This window comes from Hyperolius riggenbachi, chromosome 6, assembly GCF_040937935.1.
Source record: "Hyperolius riggenbachi isolate aHypRig1 chromosome 6, aHypRig1.pri, whole genome shotgun sequence".
Classification (NCBI taxonomy): domain Eukaryota; kingdom Metazoa; phylum Chordata; class Amphibia; order Anura; family Hyperoliidae; genus Hyperolius; species Hyperolius riggenbachi.
In genome coordinates this window covers 114,459,365-114,481,339 of record NC_090651.1, presented here as the reverse complement: position 1 = coordinate 114,481,339, position 21,975 = coordinate 114,459,365, and the positions used below count along the sequence as shown (strand labels likewise).

Here is a 21,975-nt window from a genome sequence, read left to right as displayed (position 1 = left end):
TAACTGTCCTTGATCAATGCTAAATCTGCTTGCGCGTTTTAGGAGACCTTTCTCCCTTTATCAAGCTGACAAAAACTTTTTGTCAGCTTGATAAAGGGAGAAAGGTCTCCTGAAACGCGTTGCCAAATAAACCCATTTTTCTGTTTTAATGCAGACACATTGTGTCTCCTTAATGCACGCATACCTTATCAGCACTTCTCTCTGCACAAATCTTGGCCACCCAGTGCTGCCGAGTGCTACAGCCTCTCCATAGAAGCTCAATCCATATCTTGCTGGCACGCTGGAGTAGAATACTCATCTGCAGGACCATCTGAGATCAGCCCATGCAGCGGTGAGTGACAACTCCAGTTAGCGTGCCAGTGTCTTGCTTTGCTCAACCACATCCACTTGGAGCGCTGAAGTACAGCACTCATCTGCGTGTCGGTTTCACATAGCTGCCGCAGCACAGAGTGCCTGACCTGCAAGCGCACCAGCTCTTCCCCTATGGGCCGCCATACCTTAGTTCTCCCTCTCCTATTTCCACGGCACGTGTGCCCCACCAGCCAGTACACCACTCCTGCCGTTCCACAGGTGAGGCTGCATATACCTGGCTACAAAGGGCACTGGGCGCTTAGTCGCCTGTGCCGCATATCCATTTCCTCCTCTTCACCTCTCTGCTTTACTACTCCGCATATTCCACCACCACCTATCCCCAAACCGGGAGGACTACAAGTATCAGCCAGCTTGGAGACCACATTTGGAAGTACCAAGGCGGAGTTATCCTGCGATCAAAAGTACAAAGTCTATGATGATCAGCGCAATGTGAATTCCCGATCTGTTCAAAGTAACTTGTAATCTTCTCAACCCACCACCACACCGCTTGTGAGATCACTCACCAGCTCCTTAGATCATAAGAAATGATCATATGCGTGCAGTCAAACAATCACCAGCCCGTCTGGTCATATGTGGGCTCTTCACTGCCGCCTCCTCAAATCCTCATAAGTAAAAACATAAACACGCTCCACATAGCGTAATCCCGTTCACTTAAAAATTTATTGTATTAAAACATCAACTGTTACACTCACGTGTCACAAATGTATGTCTATGACAGGCATACAAGTAAGCGCAGGGTTGGTTAAGGTAGCGGGCAGCGTCCGGCCGTTTACTCCACGCAATACCGCCGTCCGACTGGCATCCGCGCACTTCTGCAATCCCTCACGCGGAAGTGCGCAGATGCCAGTCGGACGGCGGTATTGCGTGGAGTAAACGGCCGGACGCTGCCCGCTACCTTAACCAACCCTGCGCTTACTTGTATGCCTGTCATAGACATACATTTGTGACATGTGAGTGTAACAGTTGATGTTTTAATACAATTAATTTTTAAGTGAACGGGATTATGCTATGTGGAGCGTGTTTATGTTTTTACTTATGAGGATTTGAGGAGGCGGCAGTGAAGAGCCCACATATGACCAGACGGGCTGGTGATTGTTTGACTGCACGCATATGATCATTTCTTATGATCTAAGGAGCTGGTGAGTGATCTCACAAGCGGTGTGGTGGTGGATTGAGAAGATTACAAGTTACTTTGAACAGATTGGGAATTCACATTGCGCTGATCATCATAGACTTTGTGTTCGAAATTTGTGAATTGACATTGGGCATCAATTTATATTGGCAGCATTGCTAGGACTGTGTGGTGTGTGTGGAGCTGCGCACGGATATTTTTGTTTCTGCGATCAAAAGTATACAGCAGGCGATCGGCAACACTGTATCCAGAGCCTATGTCCCTGGCCTACAAAGGGACAAAAGCGCTAACACTAACCAACCCATACGGGCGAGTCAGCAACTTATAGAGGTGAGAATATTCCACGAAGAGGCTTGTCATCTATATTGTTTTGAAATTGAGTGCGCTCTTCCCCTTTTGTCTTGTCCCTACCCCATCCCTGTCTACACAGATACCAAATGTATAGTTTCAGCCAAGCACTGTGTCAGTAAAGCAAGCATTCCAAAACTGCTGATAAAACCAATCTCTAAAGATAATTTTGGGAAATATATAATTAAATATTGTATGTAGCTAAAGGTGCCCTCTAATTATACAATCTTCAAATCTTGCCAAATCTATTTTGTGGCTCCTCTCGACACCTCCTCCAAAACTGCAATATGCTTCCTGTAATGTGGTGCCCAGAACTGTATCCCATACTTCAGATGAGTCCACAAAAGAGAACAAAACCGGGGCAGTATTATGCTAGCAACCTGAGTTTTTATTTACACTTTAATGCATCTCAAAATGTTATTTGCTTTGGCTGCATCTGTTGGGCACTGAATAAGATGTTTTTCTTTTACTTTTTGTCAACCAGTACTACTTAGTCCCTCTGCAAGTTTGATGTTACCCCCAACTGTATCTCATTCATTTTGTATGGAGCTTGACCATTGGTACGACCAAGATGCAGGACTTTACATTTTCCAACATTTACCATTTACTCTGCCATTTACTTGACCATATAGCCATCATATGCAGATTATTTTGCAATATGTTACTATTTTCCTGTGTGTTGATAACACTGCACAGCTTTGTATCATCTGAAAAAATAGCAACATTTCTATCTACTGTACTAAGTCATTAAAAACCCATTGAAAAGTACTAGTCCTTGTTCTGACCCCTGTGGAACCCCACTGTTAACAGTTACCCATTTTGAATATGATCCATTGACCACAACTCTTTGCTTTCTGTCCATTAGCCAGTTTCTTATCCATGCACAAAGATTCTTCCCCAGACCTTCTCTCCTCAACTTCTGCTCCAGACTGTTATTGGTAATAGTGTGGAAGGCCTTTGCAAAGTCGAAGTATATCACATCTACTGGCAGCATTTCCAATATCCGCATTAGCATTCATCATATCATAAATGCGGAGCATATTAGTCACATTAAGACCTGTCCTTAATAAACCCATGTTGATGATGAGAAATTAGACTATTCTCTATGAAGCCTTGTATAGAATCTCTTAGAAAACCGTGAATAGTTTGCACACCACTGATAAGCTTACAGGTCTATAATTTCCTGGATCTCTTTTTTTTTTTTTTTTTTTTTGTCCTTCCTAAATAATAATGGGAAAACATGATCCGTATGTCAGCCCATTGGAGCTATCCCACATGAGAGTCACAAGAGATAAGATAAAGTGGGTTTATCAATAACTGGACTTGCCCTTCACACCAGAGGATGTACACCATCCACTCCTAGTGCCATTTTCTTTAGCCTTGCCATCACTCCTTCCTACATTAAGCATTTAATTTTGAAAAATTGAGAAGCCTAGGGACCATTCTACATCTGTAATATGCAACAAAGATGTCTCCTCTGTAAACATTCAGTAGTTCTGTCCTATTTCTGTCGTCCTACCTCATCTTATAGGAGAGTAGCCACAGTACCATATGCAAGGATACAGAGGCGCCAGTAGGATAAAACAAGATAAAAGGTTTAAAACGGTTTAGGTGGCGGTGGTGGACCGTCCACACACAAACAGACAAAAAAAAAAATCGCTGTTGATTGTAGAAAAAAAATTCACAATTTATTCACATACTCCTACATAAAAGTGCAACGCGTTTCACGGGCAAACATCCCGCTTCATCAGGCAATAAACGAGCTATCAATATACTCAGAGCTGTGAGATACTCCGTTCGTTTATTGCCTGATGAAGCGGGATGTTTGCCCGTGAAACGCGTTGCACTTTTATGTAGGAGTATGTGAATAAATTGTGAATTTTTTTTCTACAATCAACAGCGATTTTTTGTCTGTTTGTGTGTGGACGGTCCACCACCGCCACCTAAACCGTTTTAAACCTTTTATCTTGTTTTATCCTACTGGCGCCTCTGTATCCTTGCATATTAAGTTGTCCACCCTTGGTGGAAGGGTGATATACCCTCTTTTCCTATCTACAGAGAGCGACATCTTAGTCCTGAGTGGGGTCAGGCTTAATCTCCCCACCTGCGTATACAGTGGTTGCCTTAGAGCAACCCAGGTTTGTAAGTATAATACTTACTTTTAACATTTTTCTCTATTTATACAACATACTACACTATATTGAGCTCTCGGTCTCCCTTTTCTCATCTTTTACAAGCCACAGTACCATGTTTGGTTTCTCACCTCAGACATAAAAATATCAAAAATTCTTGTGGCAACTGGTAGTGGGAAACTTGTTAGAAAAATAGTTAGGAACCAAGACGACGCGTACATAGAGGTATGAAAACTCTGGGCTTGAAAGTGCACATAAAGCTCTGGAAGATGCTCCTGGAAGAGAAGAAAACACAAGAGGTTTACAATCACAGGTCCAGAGATGAGTGAGGTCACAACATTACCAAAGCAGCTGTAGAAAGTTTCTCATTACCACCTCTAATTACATTTTAGATAAAAATACACTGGCTGCCACAGCTGACCAAAACAGCCACAAAAAAAGGAGTACTGTAGATTTGAATTTAATTAACGCAAGCAACTGCATAATTATATAGAAATAGAGAAGAGGAAACCAGAAGGTATAAAACTTCTTACCAATAAAATAAAATGAAAGAAGATTGGCTTACCTCTCAAACAACACTGGAAATATTGTAAGAAAAATGTGCACAGGCAAAACATTTAGTGGTTCTAAGCCCACTTCCTCAAGCCAATGCTGAAGCGAATTTTCAAAAAAAACATTTATCTAATGGAGAGGAAAGGCATTGGGTCCTATAGAACCTTGCCGTTCTTACGGTCTCCTCGTTCCAGCACTGTTGCCTTCATAGCAATCTTTGACCAATGGTAGAAGACTGCTCTGTACCGCTGCGGGAGGCTTTGCAATGTCTGGCAGTTAACTGCCTGCCTAGATTGTGCACAATTGGAATGGCACAGAGTAAGTGCTGTACCACCACCAGCAAAAGCACAAGCACCCATATTACACACATATTGAGATGACAGATTCTTTGCTATTGTTGGATACATCCATATATGAATTACCTTGATAGGTTCAATCACTGACCTCTTTCAGGCTACGTCAAGCAATTTAAAGTGGCTTTGAACCCACATTTATTATTGTAATAAAAAACATTCCTCAGTCACAACTGTGTTAGCATATGCCATTTTCCAGCTTACCACAAGGTGTTGCTAGCTGCTCAAATCTCACTGCCTTTATTATCTTTGTCAGGTCAGAAGTCATCAAATTAAATACATTTCTATGGTCACAGGGAACTCAAAGGGGGCAAAGCAGTACATTTTTTTTTTTAAAGGTAAAAATAAATTTTTACATATAAAAACATTACTGTTTTTTGTGTTCTCATAGTTCACGTGTTTTGATGGCGATGTTTTTGTTTAAGACAATGAAAAGTGCATCAACGGAACCAATGGTAAATTGAGCTTTACCAACACATGCAAGAAAGCAAAACAGCAGTCGTCATACTCACCTGAATCATGCATTCAAACTGATACATACAGAGACCTAACTCAGCCATGCTGGGTTTGAACAGCTCCCGCAGTCGATAGTCTTGCATTAATTTAACAAACACACAAAAAGCCTCCTCTTCTGGCATCTGCAAGATGTAAATCAGGCTGATTACATTTTAAACAGTCACTAAAAACAGGTTGGTTCAAAATGGCAAATACGGTATACCTACGCATGAACCTATACTTATAGGAAGTCAATGAGGTAGTGCCCCAAAGATACTGTGCTTATATAGGATACTGAAGAATAAGGATGGGCAATTAGATGTAAATAACTCAGAGTTGATCTAGGATTAAACAAATTTCATACATAAATTTATGCGTGATAAAGGAACAATCGCATTCCACGTCGGTGGTATTTGATCAATACATTTTAAAGCTGCATACAATTTTTTGTTTTTTTTTACACAACTCTGGATCAACTAATTGTCCATCCCTACTGAGGAACAGGGACTCCTTGGGTGTAGCGGTTAATTATAAATTACAATTTATCAGTAGAATTCAAGTGCCATGCTAAGCCTGCAGTATATTAATGTGTGTAGACAAATCCCTCCTCATAGGAACATGGCACAGATCCAATTCATATAGAGTCCAGTGCAAGGAACACCTGACTGCCAGACTTTTTTTTTTTTTTTTTTTTTAATACACATAAATTAACCAATTCGCATCCAGACCTTGTTTTCCCCTTATTGACCAGAGCAGTTTTGACGTTTTAGCTATGTCCCTATTCAATCAGCAAACTTTATCCCTACTCACAACACGTAAATGATGTACATATCGTTTTTTTCAGGATAAACTAGACTTTCACTGGGGGATATTTTGTCCCGAGAATTTTTTTTTTTCTGCGCATTTTAGTGGGAAAAAAGAGGGGAAACGTTAAAATTGCATCATTTCTCAGGTTTTCTTCAATTCTAGTAAAAAATACAAAGTGCTACAGTAGGTAAATCAGTATTAAGTCCCCCAAGGATAGATAGCCAGATGTGTGCCCAGTATCAGACCCCCCCCCCAGTATAGCCAGATGTGCCCCCCAACATCCGCCTCCATTATAGCCAGATATGCCCCCGCATTTGCGACCCCCCACATATATTTATACAGCTGCATATCCCAAATAAGCACCCCTCATTATAGCCAGATGTGTCCCCAGGATCAGTGTTCCCCATTATAGCCAGATGTGCCCCCAGGATTAGCGCCCCCGCCCCATTATTGCATATGTGCCCCCCAGCATTAAGTTATGTCCCTCAGGACCATCAGATGTGCCCCCCATTATAAAATCCCCCACCCCATTACCCTGATGGGCCCCAATAATAATTTCAACCCCCCCCCCCTTCAGATTTTAAACCCCCACCCTCTGTTATGGGCAGCCTGATGTGCCCCCCCCCCCCTTATCACTATGCCCCCCCCCCCAGATCGTAAAAAAAAATGCCCCTGCAAGATGAATATCTCACCTTACCTGGTTCCTGCGATCATCCTGCAGCTCCAGCCTCCATTCTCCGCTCTTCACTCAGCCCTGTGACGCTGAATATCCGGGTCCCGGCTTGATGACGTCATCAAGCCGGGACCCGGATATTCAGCGTCACAGGGCTGAGTGCACTGCGGAGAATGGAGGCTGGAGCTGCAGGATGATCGCAGGAACCAGTTCAGGTAAGATATTCGTCTTGCAGGGGCGTTTTTTTTACGATCTGGCCACGGAGGGGGAAAGATGAATGATCACGCTGTTTGCTACAGCGGTGATCATTCATCCGCGGGGGGGTCACTAATTGGCTACAAGGGAACATGTTCCCTTTTGCCAATTAGTAAGGCAGCTGACAGTGCCGGGGGGTGTGCTCTGAAGCGCACCTGTTCCTGCACAACAGCGCTGCAAGTAGGTCAGTATATCTACGTCGCTGTGGCTTGGAGGGTGCCACAGCTGACGTAGATATACTGTAGTGGAGGGGAAAGTGGTTAAACACCAGTGCCAGCTATGCTTTTATTGATATTATTAAATTGAACCAGAGGTGACAGGTATATGGAGGCTGCCATATTTATTTCCTTTTAACCTCCCTGGCGGTTTGTTAAAATCCGCCAGGGGGCAGCAAATACCTTTTTTTTTTTAAAAAATGTTTTTTTCATGTAGCGAGACAATGTCTCGCTACCAGGCAACAGGCTGCCAGGCAACAGCCAACCAAATAAATATGGCAGCCTCCAAATACCTCTCACCCCGGGTTCACTTTAAATTTTGTTCCCAAGTCTACATGTACCAAAGTCTAAATTCGTCAGTTGGATTGTTATTACAGTGCAAATAAATCTGAGAGGATTCAGAATTATGCAAGATACAAAATTCTACTAATTATGAAAATACATTGCATAATTGACTAATCAAATCTTGCAGTGAAAGTATTTCACATGACCATATTCAAGCTGCATAGATTTATAGTAACATTTGCATATTTATGCATCAGCTTAGATTTGCACATTTCAAGTAGAAGGTTGGCACTGAGCGAAAACATTGTACTAAGCGCCTTTTAGACACTCAAGGCAAAGGAATACGGGGACACAAAAATGCCTAGACATCCACTGCAAGCGGAAATAGTTTTTTTTAAAAAAGCCGTGGCATATGGATACGAACACCTATAGATATTTGCAGCAGTCTAAGGGTTAATGATTGAGTAATGGCACCAGTCAGTTCTAATTTGACACTTTATTAAAGAGAACCTGAAGTGAGAGGGATATTGAGGCCGCCATATTTGTTTAATTTTAAATTATTGCAAATTGCCTGCTTGTCCTGCTGATCCTCTGCCTCTAATAATTATTGCCATAATTGCCAAAGCACAATACTTTATTACAGCCTTCATTTTGCTATACAGGTAGTCTCCGGTTAATGAACACGATAGGGAGTATAGGTTCGCTCTTAAAGTGGATCTGAGGTGAACTTTTACTCATTGCATAATTGTGTTCCTTTCCTATTGTTTATAGGGCATTCCTCAAGCTAAATACTTTTTTGTTTTTGTTTTAATACTCTAATTCCCTATAAACTAAATAAACCACACCCACAGGTTTTCAGAGAGCCTTGGCAGTAGCAAGGGCTCATGGGAGCTCAGTCTGGGCAGGAGAAGGAGGAGGTGTTACTAGCCATTGATTTCAGAGGCAGAGGGGAGGAGGGGGGATCAGGTTTTTGTCACAGGCTAAGTGCTCAAGATATAGATAAGCCTACCTCTGTGTAATGTTTACAAACAACATGGCTGCTGTCGTATCACAGGAAGAAATAATCATTTTCTATTAAAGCTGTTTGCAGCTAGATATGCGGTGTAAAATATCTAAACTTTAGATAAGATATATAGACAAGTTACCGTACTTGTTATAGTTAGTTTTTCATCTCGGATCCGCTTTAAGTCGGAACACTGTGCCATCTCTGTCCCCTGTACCTCCTCTGTGGCATACATTTTAAATTGGTGCCGGTAGACTTGAGAGCAGGATACAGCCGGTATATGGCTGATCCTGCTTCTGCACAAGTCCGGGCCGTGTTAATAACTATTCCCCCTCCAGGCCGCCATGGATGGTGGGGACTGATATAATTCGGCTTCCAGCTATTGCTGGAGGCCGAATTATGGTTTTAAAAGCAACTTTGGCTAAGTCTTCTGACGGCGCCGACGTTAATCACTGAGCGCGCTATAGCTGTAATTCCTATTAGTTTATGGCTGCGCCCAACTCTACCTGCGCTGAAAAGCACTGCTCCGCCTCTGTGCCGCCCTGGGCCTCCAGTGTCCCTCTCTGTGTCACCTCTGTCTTCTGTACCTGCTTATACCAGTTTAAAAGCCTTACTTCCTTTGAATTTTTTAAAAATCAATTTTCTCAAAAACTACAAATCCAAGTTGAAATTTTTTTTACTTGTTCCCATGGAAACACAGAATCCAGGCCATTCGTATTGCAGGTCGTTCATAAGTCGGGTGTTCATAAGTCGGGGACTACCTGCATATTATAATCCATTCCAAAGGAAACAAAAACCTGGCTCTTCATAAAAGCATGTACACATCCTGCATAAATGGTGCGGATACAATCTTTAGGTGACATTTTTACCACAAAATGCTGCTTAGTTTTCTGCCACTAGTTGCAGCAGGAACTACAAAAGTGGTCAACCAAGTACTTTCAAATTCAATGCATCACTGAAGAAATGCAGAGAAACCTCTGCACACACACAAGATTATCACACTAGATCATCATCCAAAACAATCAAGAATGATTGTTTCAGGCTTTGTTTCGTTTATTAAATAGCCAGTGTCACGGAAGAGCCATGAAAAACAATCAGTTTTCTGCACCGATTGTTGTTAACGGGACAATCCAAATTGAATGTGTAGTCCTAAGCAGAGTGCAACCTTGGGGTCTTCCTTTGGGAATCTGGCATCTCAGCTGATAAAGAGCTTTCTTTTCATGAAGTCCCTTTTGTCTTTGACTGTCCCAATGTTTAATTACAAACAAAACTCAGTGAACAGTTCTGTGTAGAGTATTGTACAGACATGTTGGTAGCTTACAGGCTAGCAAAACATTGTGTTGCTACAGATTGGAAAGGACGGACAATGCATGGTGCAAAATGGAATTGGAGGGGTAATGAGAAGAGCAATGCCCTCAGCTGGTGGTCGGCTGAGGTGATCTGCCATTCTGGTGACACCTCAGGGAGGGTCTGGGCCGTACACATGCTAGATTCTTGGCAGAGGGCACCCCAAATGGCCATCACAGCTAAAAAAAAAAAAAAAAAAAAAACTATTTAGCAAAGTGTACGAGACGTAATAAGTAAGAACCTTTCCAATGGGGACAGACCAATCTAAAACATGTTCTAACCACCAAAACAAAGTTATTGTTTCCTCCATTGGGTTTTCTCAGCCCATTAAGGAAAGCCTTATAAAACTGCCATAGGGACAAGTCCTTTTTATTATAAACTAGTGACCTAAGCCCGTTTGAAAACGGGCTCTAGGCATGTCATTATCGCGCGCGTACACCTGCTGGCCGCACACTCGTCTGCCCACTCAGCTGCCCGCCCTGCATCCTGTCCTAACGGCTGTCAGTGCTTGACATGTGCAGTAGCGCAAAAGCACAGACACACGGACAGGACGCAGGGACACTTGATTATTAGGTAGGATGATAAAATATTCATTTAATAGCTACATTGACAGAACAAAGAGCTGGTATGGTCCGTACCTATGCATATAAAGTTTTTTCAGACCTTGTTCCAAGCAGAAATAATGCACAGAGAAGCCAGCAAATGTCAGACGCTATTTATCTAAGAAACTAGCTCACTGAAAACTGACCTTTCAAGAAAGACTATTAAACAGAAAAGGGGAGGGGAGAGAACAGGAGGAAAAGAGTAAAAAAACTAAACAAAAAAACTGAAAAGATTTACCTGTTGTGACCTTTTAAAACTACCGTAAGCCATATTTTAGAAACCAGCCCAGCAGACGTTGCAGTAGTAACACTGCTTAAAGTCTTATTTTCAAAGCCCTGCTTCACCCTCCTGAAAATATGGATGTGGCATTACTCATATAAAATTTCACATTTGATGCAAACATTCTTGAGAAATTCCCTTTGGAAGAGTTAAGCTCAGTTCACATTGGATTTTAAAGCCAAACGGATCCAGTAAAGCGGATCCGGTCTCCGCTTCACCGGATCCGTATCGCTTGATCCACACTGGCAAATGGATCTGATCACTGTTAGATCGGATCCGTTTTCACTCTGTTTGCCACTCCAGCAGGTGAGGGAGGGTGCAGAAGCCGGGTGGGTGAGGGAGGGTTAAAAACGTATCCAGGTATCTTCTTCATTGCAGCCGGGTGGTAGAGGGTTTCTTCCAGGCTTCAGTCTTCTGCATCATGTGACTAGTCACCCTCCCTCACCTGCTGGCACGGTTGCGGCACCCTCCCTCGCCCACTTGCCCGCTCAGGTATGTCCCAGTTCGCATCCCCACATTCCACCACCCCCTGTGGGTATATTGCCCTCCTAACAGTCCGTTTCTTCACTAGTGCTAAGAAACCTTCCGTTCTCTCATTGCCGCCAATGCAGGGCTTCAATTATCGTTTCCGGTCTGCTGAGCTCAGCGGTCCGGAAAAATATGTATTTCCTTTTAAGCAATACCAGTTGCCAATTGTCAGATTGTTGGCAGAAACATCTGATCTACATGCTTGTTCAGGGTCTATGGCTAAAAGCATTAGAAGCAGAGGATCAGCAGGATGGCCAGGCAACTGGTATTGCTAAAAGGAAAATAAATAGGTCTGCCTCCATATGTCGCTCACATGGGGTTCCCTTTAATCGTTGTTCTTTAGTAGTTGGAGTGGGCTTGTTCACAGGAGGCAGACATGAGTGTGGGCCTCCAAAGCTTTGTGATGCAGCGGAGATAAGGAGCGGGGACATTACACTGGATCTATGCTGAGAACTGATCTCATATCTAATAGGTCACTGAGGCAAGGTGGTGGCTTATTTATAGTAGGTAGATGTTATTTACCACGTTATATATGTATACCCAGCTCCCAGCTTAATTTTGCTTTACTAAGTAAGGGTTCCAATGTTGTTATGAAGATATAAAAAAACCCTCTTACCTGCATAAGTAGTAGTCCCACTATAAAAGCACTTCCTTGGCAGTAGCCGACTTCCCGATCCACTAAGGAATATGCCTAAATAAGTAATATTGCCATGTTAAACTAAAGCCACAGATGGAACGAAAAAATAATATGAAGGTGTCTAAATGTGCACATATGATATACATATTTATATTAACACGCGCACACTTATTTTTACTGTAGACATTCATCGGTTAATCCATGAGTGCTTCATTCACAACAATTGGAACAGGGATTGATTGCCCGATTCCTCTAGGACACATGACAGATCACACAGCACCCAATTAGATGAGATGTTTGGATGCAAATTGGTGGAAACACTCCCCATAGAAGGCAATGCAGTATACAGAAACCATTATTAACCTTTGAATCAAGGTACCTGACTGCATTTTCCATTATTTTGACCCCTCTTTAAAAAGTTATTAAATAGTAACTGTCAGGCTGCAAAAGCTCATTTAAACCTCTATTCTCCTGTGTTAAACAGTTTAGAAGGAAGCCAAAAAGGCAATACTGAAGTTAAAAATCTCTCTTAGGCCTAGTGCACACCAAAAACCGCTAGCAGATCCGCAAAATGCTAGCAGATTTTGAAACGCTTTTTCTTATTTTTCTGCAGCGTTTCAGCTAGCGTTTTGCGGTTTTGTGTAGCGGTTTTGGTATAGTAGATTTCATGTATTGTTACAGTAAAGCTGTTACTGAACAGCTACTGTAACAAAAAACGCCTGGCAAACCGCTCTGAAGTGCCGTTTTTCAGAGCGGTTTGCGTTTTTCCTATACTTAACATTGAGGCAGAAACGCATCCGCAATCCAAAATCTGCAGCAGCCCGGGAGTATGTGTTTCTGCAAAACGCCTCCCGCTCTGGTGTGCACCAGCCCATTGAAATACATTACCCTAGCAGATCCGCACCCGCAAGCGGATCGCAAACTGCAGCCGAACCGCTCTGGTGTGCACTAGGCCTTACTTTGATGTTTGCTGAACAGCAAGGGCAAGCTCCTAAAGAGGCCGGCAGGACGCATAACAGATACTGCAAAGCATTCTGGGGCTGCTCCTTCTCTCCACTCCCTTGGTCCTCAACTTCATGTCCCTATACCGCCCTAATGGCCCATACTCACGGGCTACAATTGTCACCGCAACACGCGGCGCGCGCGTGTTGCGGCGGTAGGTCGCCCGTGAGTATGCGGCATTGCACGGGCGCGCACCCCGAACTGTCGCCCGTCGCTGATGTCGCCAGGCGATTGAACCGCTCAATCGCCTGGCGACAGTCTCCGCCGCAACTCCGCCACAACTGTCGCTAGTCCGCGCGAGTACGCGGACTAGCGACAGCAACATACATAAAGGAATACGGAGCTTCCGGCGGGGGGAGGAGGAACGTCTGTTACAGCTTCCGTCGCACCGCTGGTCCCTCTTCCACGCGTGTACGCGGAGGGACCTGGAGAGGAGCTGTCGCCGGCCTGTCGCGCACACGCTCACGTGTGCTGGCGACAGGCCAAAAAGTTGCCCGTGAGTATGGGCCATAAGGCTGCTTTCACAGTGAGAAGTTACAGGCTCATGTTACAGCAGCCAGTAACGCAGCCTAACTCACAGCACTGAAAAATCATTGTGCTGTTCACAGGGCACATGTTCTGTTAGAGTCCGCTATTGTTCCTAGCCACATGGCTAATTAATATTCACTGCACAGTAATGTTGTCCGGATCATGAACCATCTTTTTTGTGAGTCGAATCACCAGGAAGCACAGTAAGGGAGGATATTACGTCACAATTGGCTTCATACGAGACAGACAATCATGGAACCTGCCATGAGCTGTCAGGAGCATCAATCTCTGCAAATACTATATAAAAATTCTGTGAAATCCAAACGTGGACAGAGAAATGCATATGTAATGTAAGTACAGCCAATATTTAGCTACTGATATATGTGGTTTTTTTTTTCTCTGAGACCCTATACCTAACAGCTCCTCTTTAATCCATTTTCAGATAATTTAAGATTTGATCAACATGACCATATATGTCTAAAATCAGTTACCATAATCATTTGGCAGCCGCAGAACAGCAGTCCATAAAGGTCCAGCGGCGAGGCCAGGGAGGGGCTTAGTCCTGCTAGCCATTCTAGATCTTGGCAGCTTTTCAATTGTCACTTTGAAAATCAATTACACCAAAGTACATCTGGCCATACATATATTGACTCTTCCCGTTGATATCCAGCAGATTCAATCACTCTGATCTGCTAGAAATTGATGCCACAAACAATGCCTGATAAATTCCAGTCCGAGACGGATTGAATCAGTCGATTGAGTTGATAATTAGAAGAAAGCTGCTCTCAATGGAAAAATAGCATATTTGTATATTTGAGGTGACGGCATCACAAATTGCAGAATGTACACACACTGGGTGTATTGAGTGCGTATGTTACACCCTATGTGAAGCATTTCTGTTTTTGTTTTATATGGTTCGCTGGATACACTGGAGGATTTGGTCCCAGGAGTAAAGGACATTATTATCACAGAGGGCAGCAGAACATACACTAATAGTCAATTGGGTTGGATGGAAGATATTGCCTGATCAGCGGCGGGTCAGGATTGCAGTGATAGTGGCAGCAGAGCTTGAACTCAAGCCAGCCCGTGTGTTCTCTCAAACCCCCCGGGGAGCTCCTCCCAGTCTCTCCTTTCCCCGGGAGCCCCTTTCACATGACAAACGCTGTAGGCCGAACAATGGAGGCCTCTAGTGGTCACGTAAAGGACATGCCACAGTGCCTCTAGTGTGACACAGGTGGCCAGGGAGGGAAGACACAGGGAAGAGCGGCCAACTTTGGAGAGAAGACACGCAAGTGGTTAGGGGAGTGTAAGCTCTAATAATTACACTGCATGGTCTGGAGAGGGACTGGGGGGCCCAGCAGGCAGTGCGTGGTTTCCCAGATATTAAATAGATTTCATAATGAAATCTATTGACAATTTGTGCCTAATGCGTGTGTAAGGATCCAATCTGAGAGGAATCTAATTGATGGTTAAATCTATTCATCTATTAGTGTAGGGTCCCACAAAATCACTACCGCTAATCAAAGAAGTCAAGGTCATCGAGACACACTCTTCAAGGCAAGGGTCACGCCTCCCCTAATTCGATAGCAATTTATTCCTAAAGGTTCCCATACACTTACTCAATATCCGCCGATAGACAGCAGATTTGATCACTGTGATCAAATCTGCTGTGAAATCGATACGCAAATGCTGACCGATCGACCGATTTCTGTCCAAAATTGATCGATCCCGTCAATCCGTCCATGCGGAAAATTTCGCTAGATTGCCGGGAGTGTGTCGATAGCAGCATTCGAATGTCCAATGACCGACGCTAGGGACAATACATTACTTGTTCCACCGGCGCGTGTTCCCCTTGTCCCTTCTCCGCACTGGGCTCCGGCTGGATTCACTTCCTGTCGGGGGAAGTTTAAACAGAAGCTGAAGCCCAGAGCGGAGAAGAGACAGTGGAGACCGGGGGACTCGAGCCGGCCAGATCAGGTAATGTATGCAGGGGGTGGTGGTAGCTCCAGCTCCACGGATTGTGAATAGATTTCACTGTAAAATAGATTTCTGTTGGCAGAGTAGGCAGCAAATAGACCCCTCTGTGATCAGATTCGATCACAGAAGGGATCTATCTGCTGGTCGATCTGGTGGCAATCTACCAGTGTAAGCCTTTAGCCACACTCAGCAGAAATCTAACTTCAAAAATCTAGAATTGTACCAACTAATGCAGTGCAACGCTTTGCTGCTCCTCCAGAACCCACTGACAGATTTTCCAGCATGTCCAACCACACTTTCTAACAATACACTGCTCACAATTAATAAAAGATGGATTTAAAAATGAATTGCCGATAGCTGAGGATTCACCACTATAACAAGCAACAGAAACCACCACAAAGTCACGACAATACAGCACAAATCAGCTGCTACGTAAGTGGCACCCAATTTGCAGAGTAAATGCATTCATTGATCAACACAAGTGCTTTGATAAACGCTTCTTTAGAGTACCAACCTTCATGACATTGAACAGAACTTCTTGCCCAAGGCTGTCTTTTTCCTTGAAGAAATCGTGCTCTGGATATGTCCTTGCAATATCTCTTCTGATAAGCTTTTCACATGGCGAGGTCATTTTTAAGAGCTCGGAATATTGCTCCTTGATTGGCATATTTTGAGCATTGCATAATAGTTGCCACACAATTGCACGGAAGTGATGTGGTATCCCTTTCCTGACAAGATCCTACAAAATAAATAATGACAGACACAGAGGGTAAACAATTGCAGTGATCTGATAAACGTCCACAAAAATTATTGTATGCAGATTTAAGGTGGTCATACATTGAGTGATTTGGGCAGTCGATCGACCAAGAGACAGATCACTCTCTGAATCTGATCAGAGAGATCTGTTGGCTGCCCATACACAGCAGACCAATTCCAATGGACTTCAGCATGAAATCTCCTGGGAATTGGCCTTGTTCCGCATTGGTGCCCCATGTGACTACCAGCATTATAGCACATAGGGTGCATGTGTGATGTCACATATGCGCCCCACGTGCAGTATGCCAGTAGTCACATCAGTCAGCAGAAAAGGTGAGGACACAACTGTGGACGGCGTGGCAGGTTTATGTCACGCTTGTGATTGTTGCACCGCTTTATACAAATTGTAAGATGGAACTCCCACTAAACCTCTGTAATTTACTGCTAGATGGAGAGAGGGGAAGGAGGGACAGGCAGAGATAGAGAATGAGGAGAAGGAGATGAGGAGGAAATAGAAATTTGAGTGAACAGGTGATTGTGTGTTCCTGTTCCAGTAACAGATGACCATAAAAGGAAGAATATTTATATTATATTAACACTGAAGTAATGAGTTACATTTATGAGTCTACTGCAGTCTGTGTGCAAAGTGAAGGGAAAAAAGTGTGCGTCTCTCTGAGTTTCTGTGTCCTCCCAGTGTCTGTGTGGTTTTCCACTCTGGTTTCCTCCTTTAACCATTTCAGCCGCCCGGACGTGATCCTCACGTCCAGGCGGCTGCTCTGCTGCAGTGCTGCGCTTCAGCGTGCGATCGCGGGCGCGCCCCCGTGCCGTCCCCCTGGTAGCCCTGGGATCAGTGAACGGGAACATGGTTCCCGATCACCGATCCGTGTCCCCAGCAGAAATCCCAAAGCGCTCTTACTAGAGGCTTCAGTCTTTCTGCAAAAGAAAAAAATAAAATAAAAAAAAAATAAAAAAAAATAAACAAACAAAAAGTTTTCCCGTCCTTGTGCTTCCGGTGATCGAGAAGCACAAGGAGAAAAAAATAAACTCAAGGTGGCCATCTTGTGGCCAAAATAGTAAAACTACATCTACATACATTTTACATTAAACTTTAAAGTTAAAAATTAACTTTATTTCCCAAAATATTACCCAAATAAAATTTTTAATGGAAAAAAAAAATTACAAAAATAAGAAAAAATAAAAAAAATAGTTACCTAAGAGTCTGAACTTTTTAAATATGCATGTGAAGGGGGGGAATACTACGAACATTTTTTAAATTATATTTTTTAAATTATAATAGTGATGGACGCAAAACGGAAAAAATGCACTTTTATTTTCAAATAAAATATTGGCACCATACATTGTGATAGGGACAAAATTTAAATGGTGTCATAACCGAGAAACGGGCAAATAAAATACATAGGTTTTAATCATGGTAGCGTGGATTATTTTAAAGCTATAATGGACGAAAACTGAGCAATACCGTATATACTCGCATATAAGCCGACCCGCATATAAGCCGACCCCCCAACTTTTCCCTGAAAAACCAGGGGAAAATGATTGACCCCCATATAAGCCGGGGGTAGGAAATGCTGGCCGCCTTATTCCCCGAGTGTGTCTTAGTATAGCTAGTAAAGTGTCCAGTATGGGTAGGTAGTGCCCCAGTATAGCTAGTATAGTGCCCAGTATAGCTAGTATAGTGCTCAGTATAGCTAGTATAGTGCTCAGTATAGCTAGTAAAGTGCCCCAGTTTAGCTAGTATACTGCCCAGTACAGCTAGTATAGTGCTCAGTATAGCTAGTAAAGTGCCCCAGTTTAGCTAGTATAGTGCTCAGTATAGTGCCCCAGTATAGCTAGTATAGTGCTCAGTATAGCTAGTATAGTGCCCCAGTATAGCTAGTATAGTGCTCAGTATAGCTAGTATAGTGCCCAGTATAGCTAGTATAGTGCTCAGTATAGCTAGTATAGTGCCCCAGTTTAGCTAGTATAGTGCTCAGTATAGCTAGTATAGTGCCCCAGTTTAGCTAGTATAGTGCCCCAGTTTAGCTAGTATAGTGCTCAGTATAGCGCTCAGTATAGCTAGTATAGCGCCCCAGTTTAGCTAGTATAGCGCTCAGTAAAGCTAGTTACGTGCCCCAGTTTAGCCAGTACAGTCCCCGCTCCCCATGGCCGCCGCCGCTATTACCTGGCTGAATCTTCTATTTCAATCTCCGTTCTTGTAAACATTCAGAGCAGCGCGCCCGGCGCTGCTACTGTGACGAGCGGCGAGCCAGGAAAGAGCGGTTCCCATAGTAACAGGACGCTCTTTCCTGCCTCGTCACAGTAGCAGCGCCGGGCGCGCTGCTCTGAATGTTTACAAGAACAGAGATTGAAATAGAAGATGCAGCCAGGTAATAGCGGCGGCGGCGGCCATGGGGGGAGCGGGGGACCCGCGGACCAGCGGAGGGGGGGACCCGCGGACCACCATGACTCGCATACAAGCCGAACCCCCAACTTTTGGCCCCCTTTTTGGGGGTCAAAAATTCGGCTTGTATGCGAGTATATACGGTAATGAATTTTTTCAATTTTTTTTCTTATTAATTCTGTTAAAATGCATTTATTGAAAAAAAATTAATAATAATTCTTAGCAAAATGTACCACCCAACGAAAGCCTAATTAGTGGCGGAAAAAATAAGATAAAGATCAATAAATTGTGTTAAATAGTGATAAAGTTATTAGCGAATGAATGGGAAGTGAAAATTGCTCTGATGCAGAAGGTGAAAAATCCCCGCGGGCTGAAATGGTTAAATACAAGTACGTTAAGTGCGGGTACTGGTTAAGTGGGTGCTTGGTGCAGATAGTGGGTGCCATGTGGAGGCTGGGTGCAGGTACTTGGTATCATGTGAGTGTGAGCACTGGGTCCCAGCTATGGGGAAAAGGTGGGGGGTGGGGGGGGGGGGGAGAAGGGGTGTGAGTGGATGTTGGGAGAAGTAGAGGTCAGTATGGGTGCTGCAGGAAGGGGAAGTCCTTGATGGTGGGAGGGGTCACTGGGGGTGCTCGGGGAGGGAAAGGTCAATTTAGGTGTTAAGGGAGGTCACTTTGGGTGGTACTGGGGGAAGGAAAGGTCAATGTGGGTACTGGGGAAGGGAGAGGTCACAATGGGTGCTGGGAGAGGCAGGATCACTGCAGTGCTAATGCTGAGGAGGGAGAGGTCAGTATGGGTCCTAGGTAGAGGGATAGGTCACTGTGGGTGCAAGGCTGAATGAGAGGACACTATGTATGCTGGGGGAGGGGGTGGTCACTGCTGTCAGGGAGACACCATCACACCTGCTCCCACACAGCTGCGGGGATGGTTACACTAGGATTCCTGTATGGGACCTCTTTACTTCAAAATGTCCCAGATGGGGAGGAGCTTTCCACAGGTGGTGAGTAGGGCTTCTTGCATGTGGTGGGCAGAGCGTATCGTGGCCGGGGCCTTTTTATGGGTATTTTAAGGGGGGCTTGAGGTGCTTGGGAACCCAGAGCCACCACCCCAACCCTCTGCACGTGCCTGCAAGAGCTGAAAGATTCCGGGGACCATTCTTGCACACAGAGAGAAACCCACACCTAACCAGAAAACTCAGAGTTCAGCTGAAAACAGAAAGAAAATGATTACAATAAAGATAACATATTACCACACACGTTACTTGTGCATGTGTATTTACATTGCCCAGCATGTTTTTTTATATTTCGGTTTCCTTTGGAAACTTTTTCTTTCAGGCTCACTGTACTATGTGAGTATAGTTTTGACAAAATGTTAAACATACAAAACCCCCGGGATTTTTCAAGGAAGTAAAAAAATAAAAACAAAACAAAAATCGTTCTGAATAATTAAAGTGCAATGTGCCCAGTTTTATTGCACAACCATTTATCGTCAGAGCTGTGTATAAGTGATCATTTCTGTGGAGGACACACTAATGCAAACAACTGACAAAAAGATACAAATTAACTTGGAAAAGAGACTGGTCTAATCAAAGAAATACATTTTCATTGATAGAAACGGATAATCTTTTATCATTAAAAGATTTAATTGAAGATAGATCATCAAGGAAACACCTGATACATTGAGGTTAACGTCAATGACAAACAAATTGCAAAATATTGAAAGGTAACATTATGTATATACTAGTGACCTTAGCCCGTGTAAAGGGGCACTATTGCGAATTCCCTGGATTTTAGTCCCTTTAACATAGATATGTGTAAGTGGAGCAATGTTATTGCCACTTATTGTGACTGATCAAAAGTATTTTATACATTGCCACTGACCATTTATAGCAAGTGAGTCACGTCGGAAGGTTTACCTTTCTGACGCGACTTAGCATAATCCATTCTGCAGTAGGAGGCATCTGTAGTTGTAGATACTGCAGCTGTTACATCCCCCCCCCCTCTGATCAGCCCAGCTAAGTTTGATCCAACTTGTAACTGAACTATCGTGCAGTTACAGAGTTTTGTGTACACTGCAGCCGCCATACGGGTCTATAGTTACATGCTGCCCGCTGAGGACCTCTTATTTGCAGCTGGCACAGTGACGGACACCTATTGGTGTCCGTTGCTGTGGTAACCAGCAATCGGCTTTCTGTCTTCGTTTGTGTCTGCTCACTGATGCCGTCGCTGGCTTGCACAATTAGAAAGCCGATTGCTGGTTACCACAGCAACGGACACCAATAGGTGTCCGTCACTGTGCCAGCTGCAAATAAGAGGTCCTCAGCGGGCAGCATGTAACTATAGACCCGTACGGCGGCTGCAGCGTACACAGAACTCCGTAACTGCACGATAGTTCAGTTACAAGTTGGATCAAACTTAGCTGGGCTGATCAGAGGGGGGGGGGGGGGGGATGTAACAGCTGCAGTATCTACAACTACAGATGCCTCCTACTGCAGAATGGATTATGCTAAGTCGCGTCAGAAAGGTAAACCTTCCGACGTGACTCACTTGCTATAAATGGTCAGTGGCAATGTATAAAATACTTTTGATCAGTCACAATAAGTGGCAATAACATTGCTCCACTTACACATATCTATGTTAAAGGGACTAAAATCCAGGGAATTCGCAATAGTGCCCCTTTAAAAACAGGCTAGGTCTGTCTCCGCGCGCCTGCCACACGCATCCGCCCTTCACACAGCCGGCCACCCGTTCACACCCCCGCCTGGCTCCATCCCTGTGGTCCTGCCTGTGTGAGGCTCGGTCCGTGCTGGGCACATGCGCAGTAGCAAAAAGCACAGACCCAGCTACACAGAGACATATGTCCCTGCTGTATGCAGGGACAGTTGCCTATTATTATATAGGATATTTTCATTATTGAGGTGAAAACCAAATACACATAGCATATATTAAATATTAAAAGCCTACATACTGACGTTTAGTGACCAATCGGGTAGTCAGTAAGAAGCTTACGAATTAGACTGAACTGACGAAACCAGCAGGATATATCCCTCGTCAGCCAGAACACTAGCCTGTAAACATCCTATGTATTTTACTATGGCAGATTATAGTGAATAAACGGATATATCAAGATATGGGCTAGATCACTATAGATTACTATGACAAATAAGAGCAAATCTTTAACAATACAAACTTGATAGAACCGGATATTCTAATTGTTTTTTTTTTTGGTACAACATTTAGGGCGGAAAAGTATAAGGCACTAACTATATGGTGTTGATAAATTTTATAATATACTA

At 43.8% G+C, this 21,975-nt stretch overlaps 1 protein-coding gene across 7 annotated transcripts in view; it reads right to left on the bottom strand.

Moving 5' to 3' along the window:
* Positions 1 to 21,975, bottom strand: part of EVI5 (ecotropic viral integration site 5) — a 279,915-nt gene that overhangs the window by 136,985 nt on the left and 120,955 nt on the right. For 6 of the 7 annotated variants that reach the window (XM_068239795.1, XM_068239797.1, XM_068239798.1 and 3 more), the window contains 4 exons: positions 16,038 to 16,262; positions 11,996 to 12,070; positions 5,402 to 5,527; positions 4,116 to 4,259 (listed from right to left, as the gene is read on the bottom strand). In XM_068239795.1, coding sequence (XP_068095896.1) covers positions 4,116 to 4,259; positions 5,402 to 5,527; positions 11,996 to 12,070; positions 16,038 to 16,262 — 570 coding nt within the window. Of the gene's footprint in view, positions 1 to 4,115; positions 4,260 to 5,401; positions 5,528 to 11,995; positions 12,071 to 16,037; positions 16,263 to 20,595; positions 20,807 to 21,975 lie in introns of those variants that run through there. The other variant, XM_068239801.1, reaches the window with a different exon arrangement.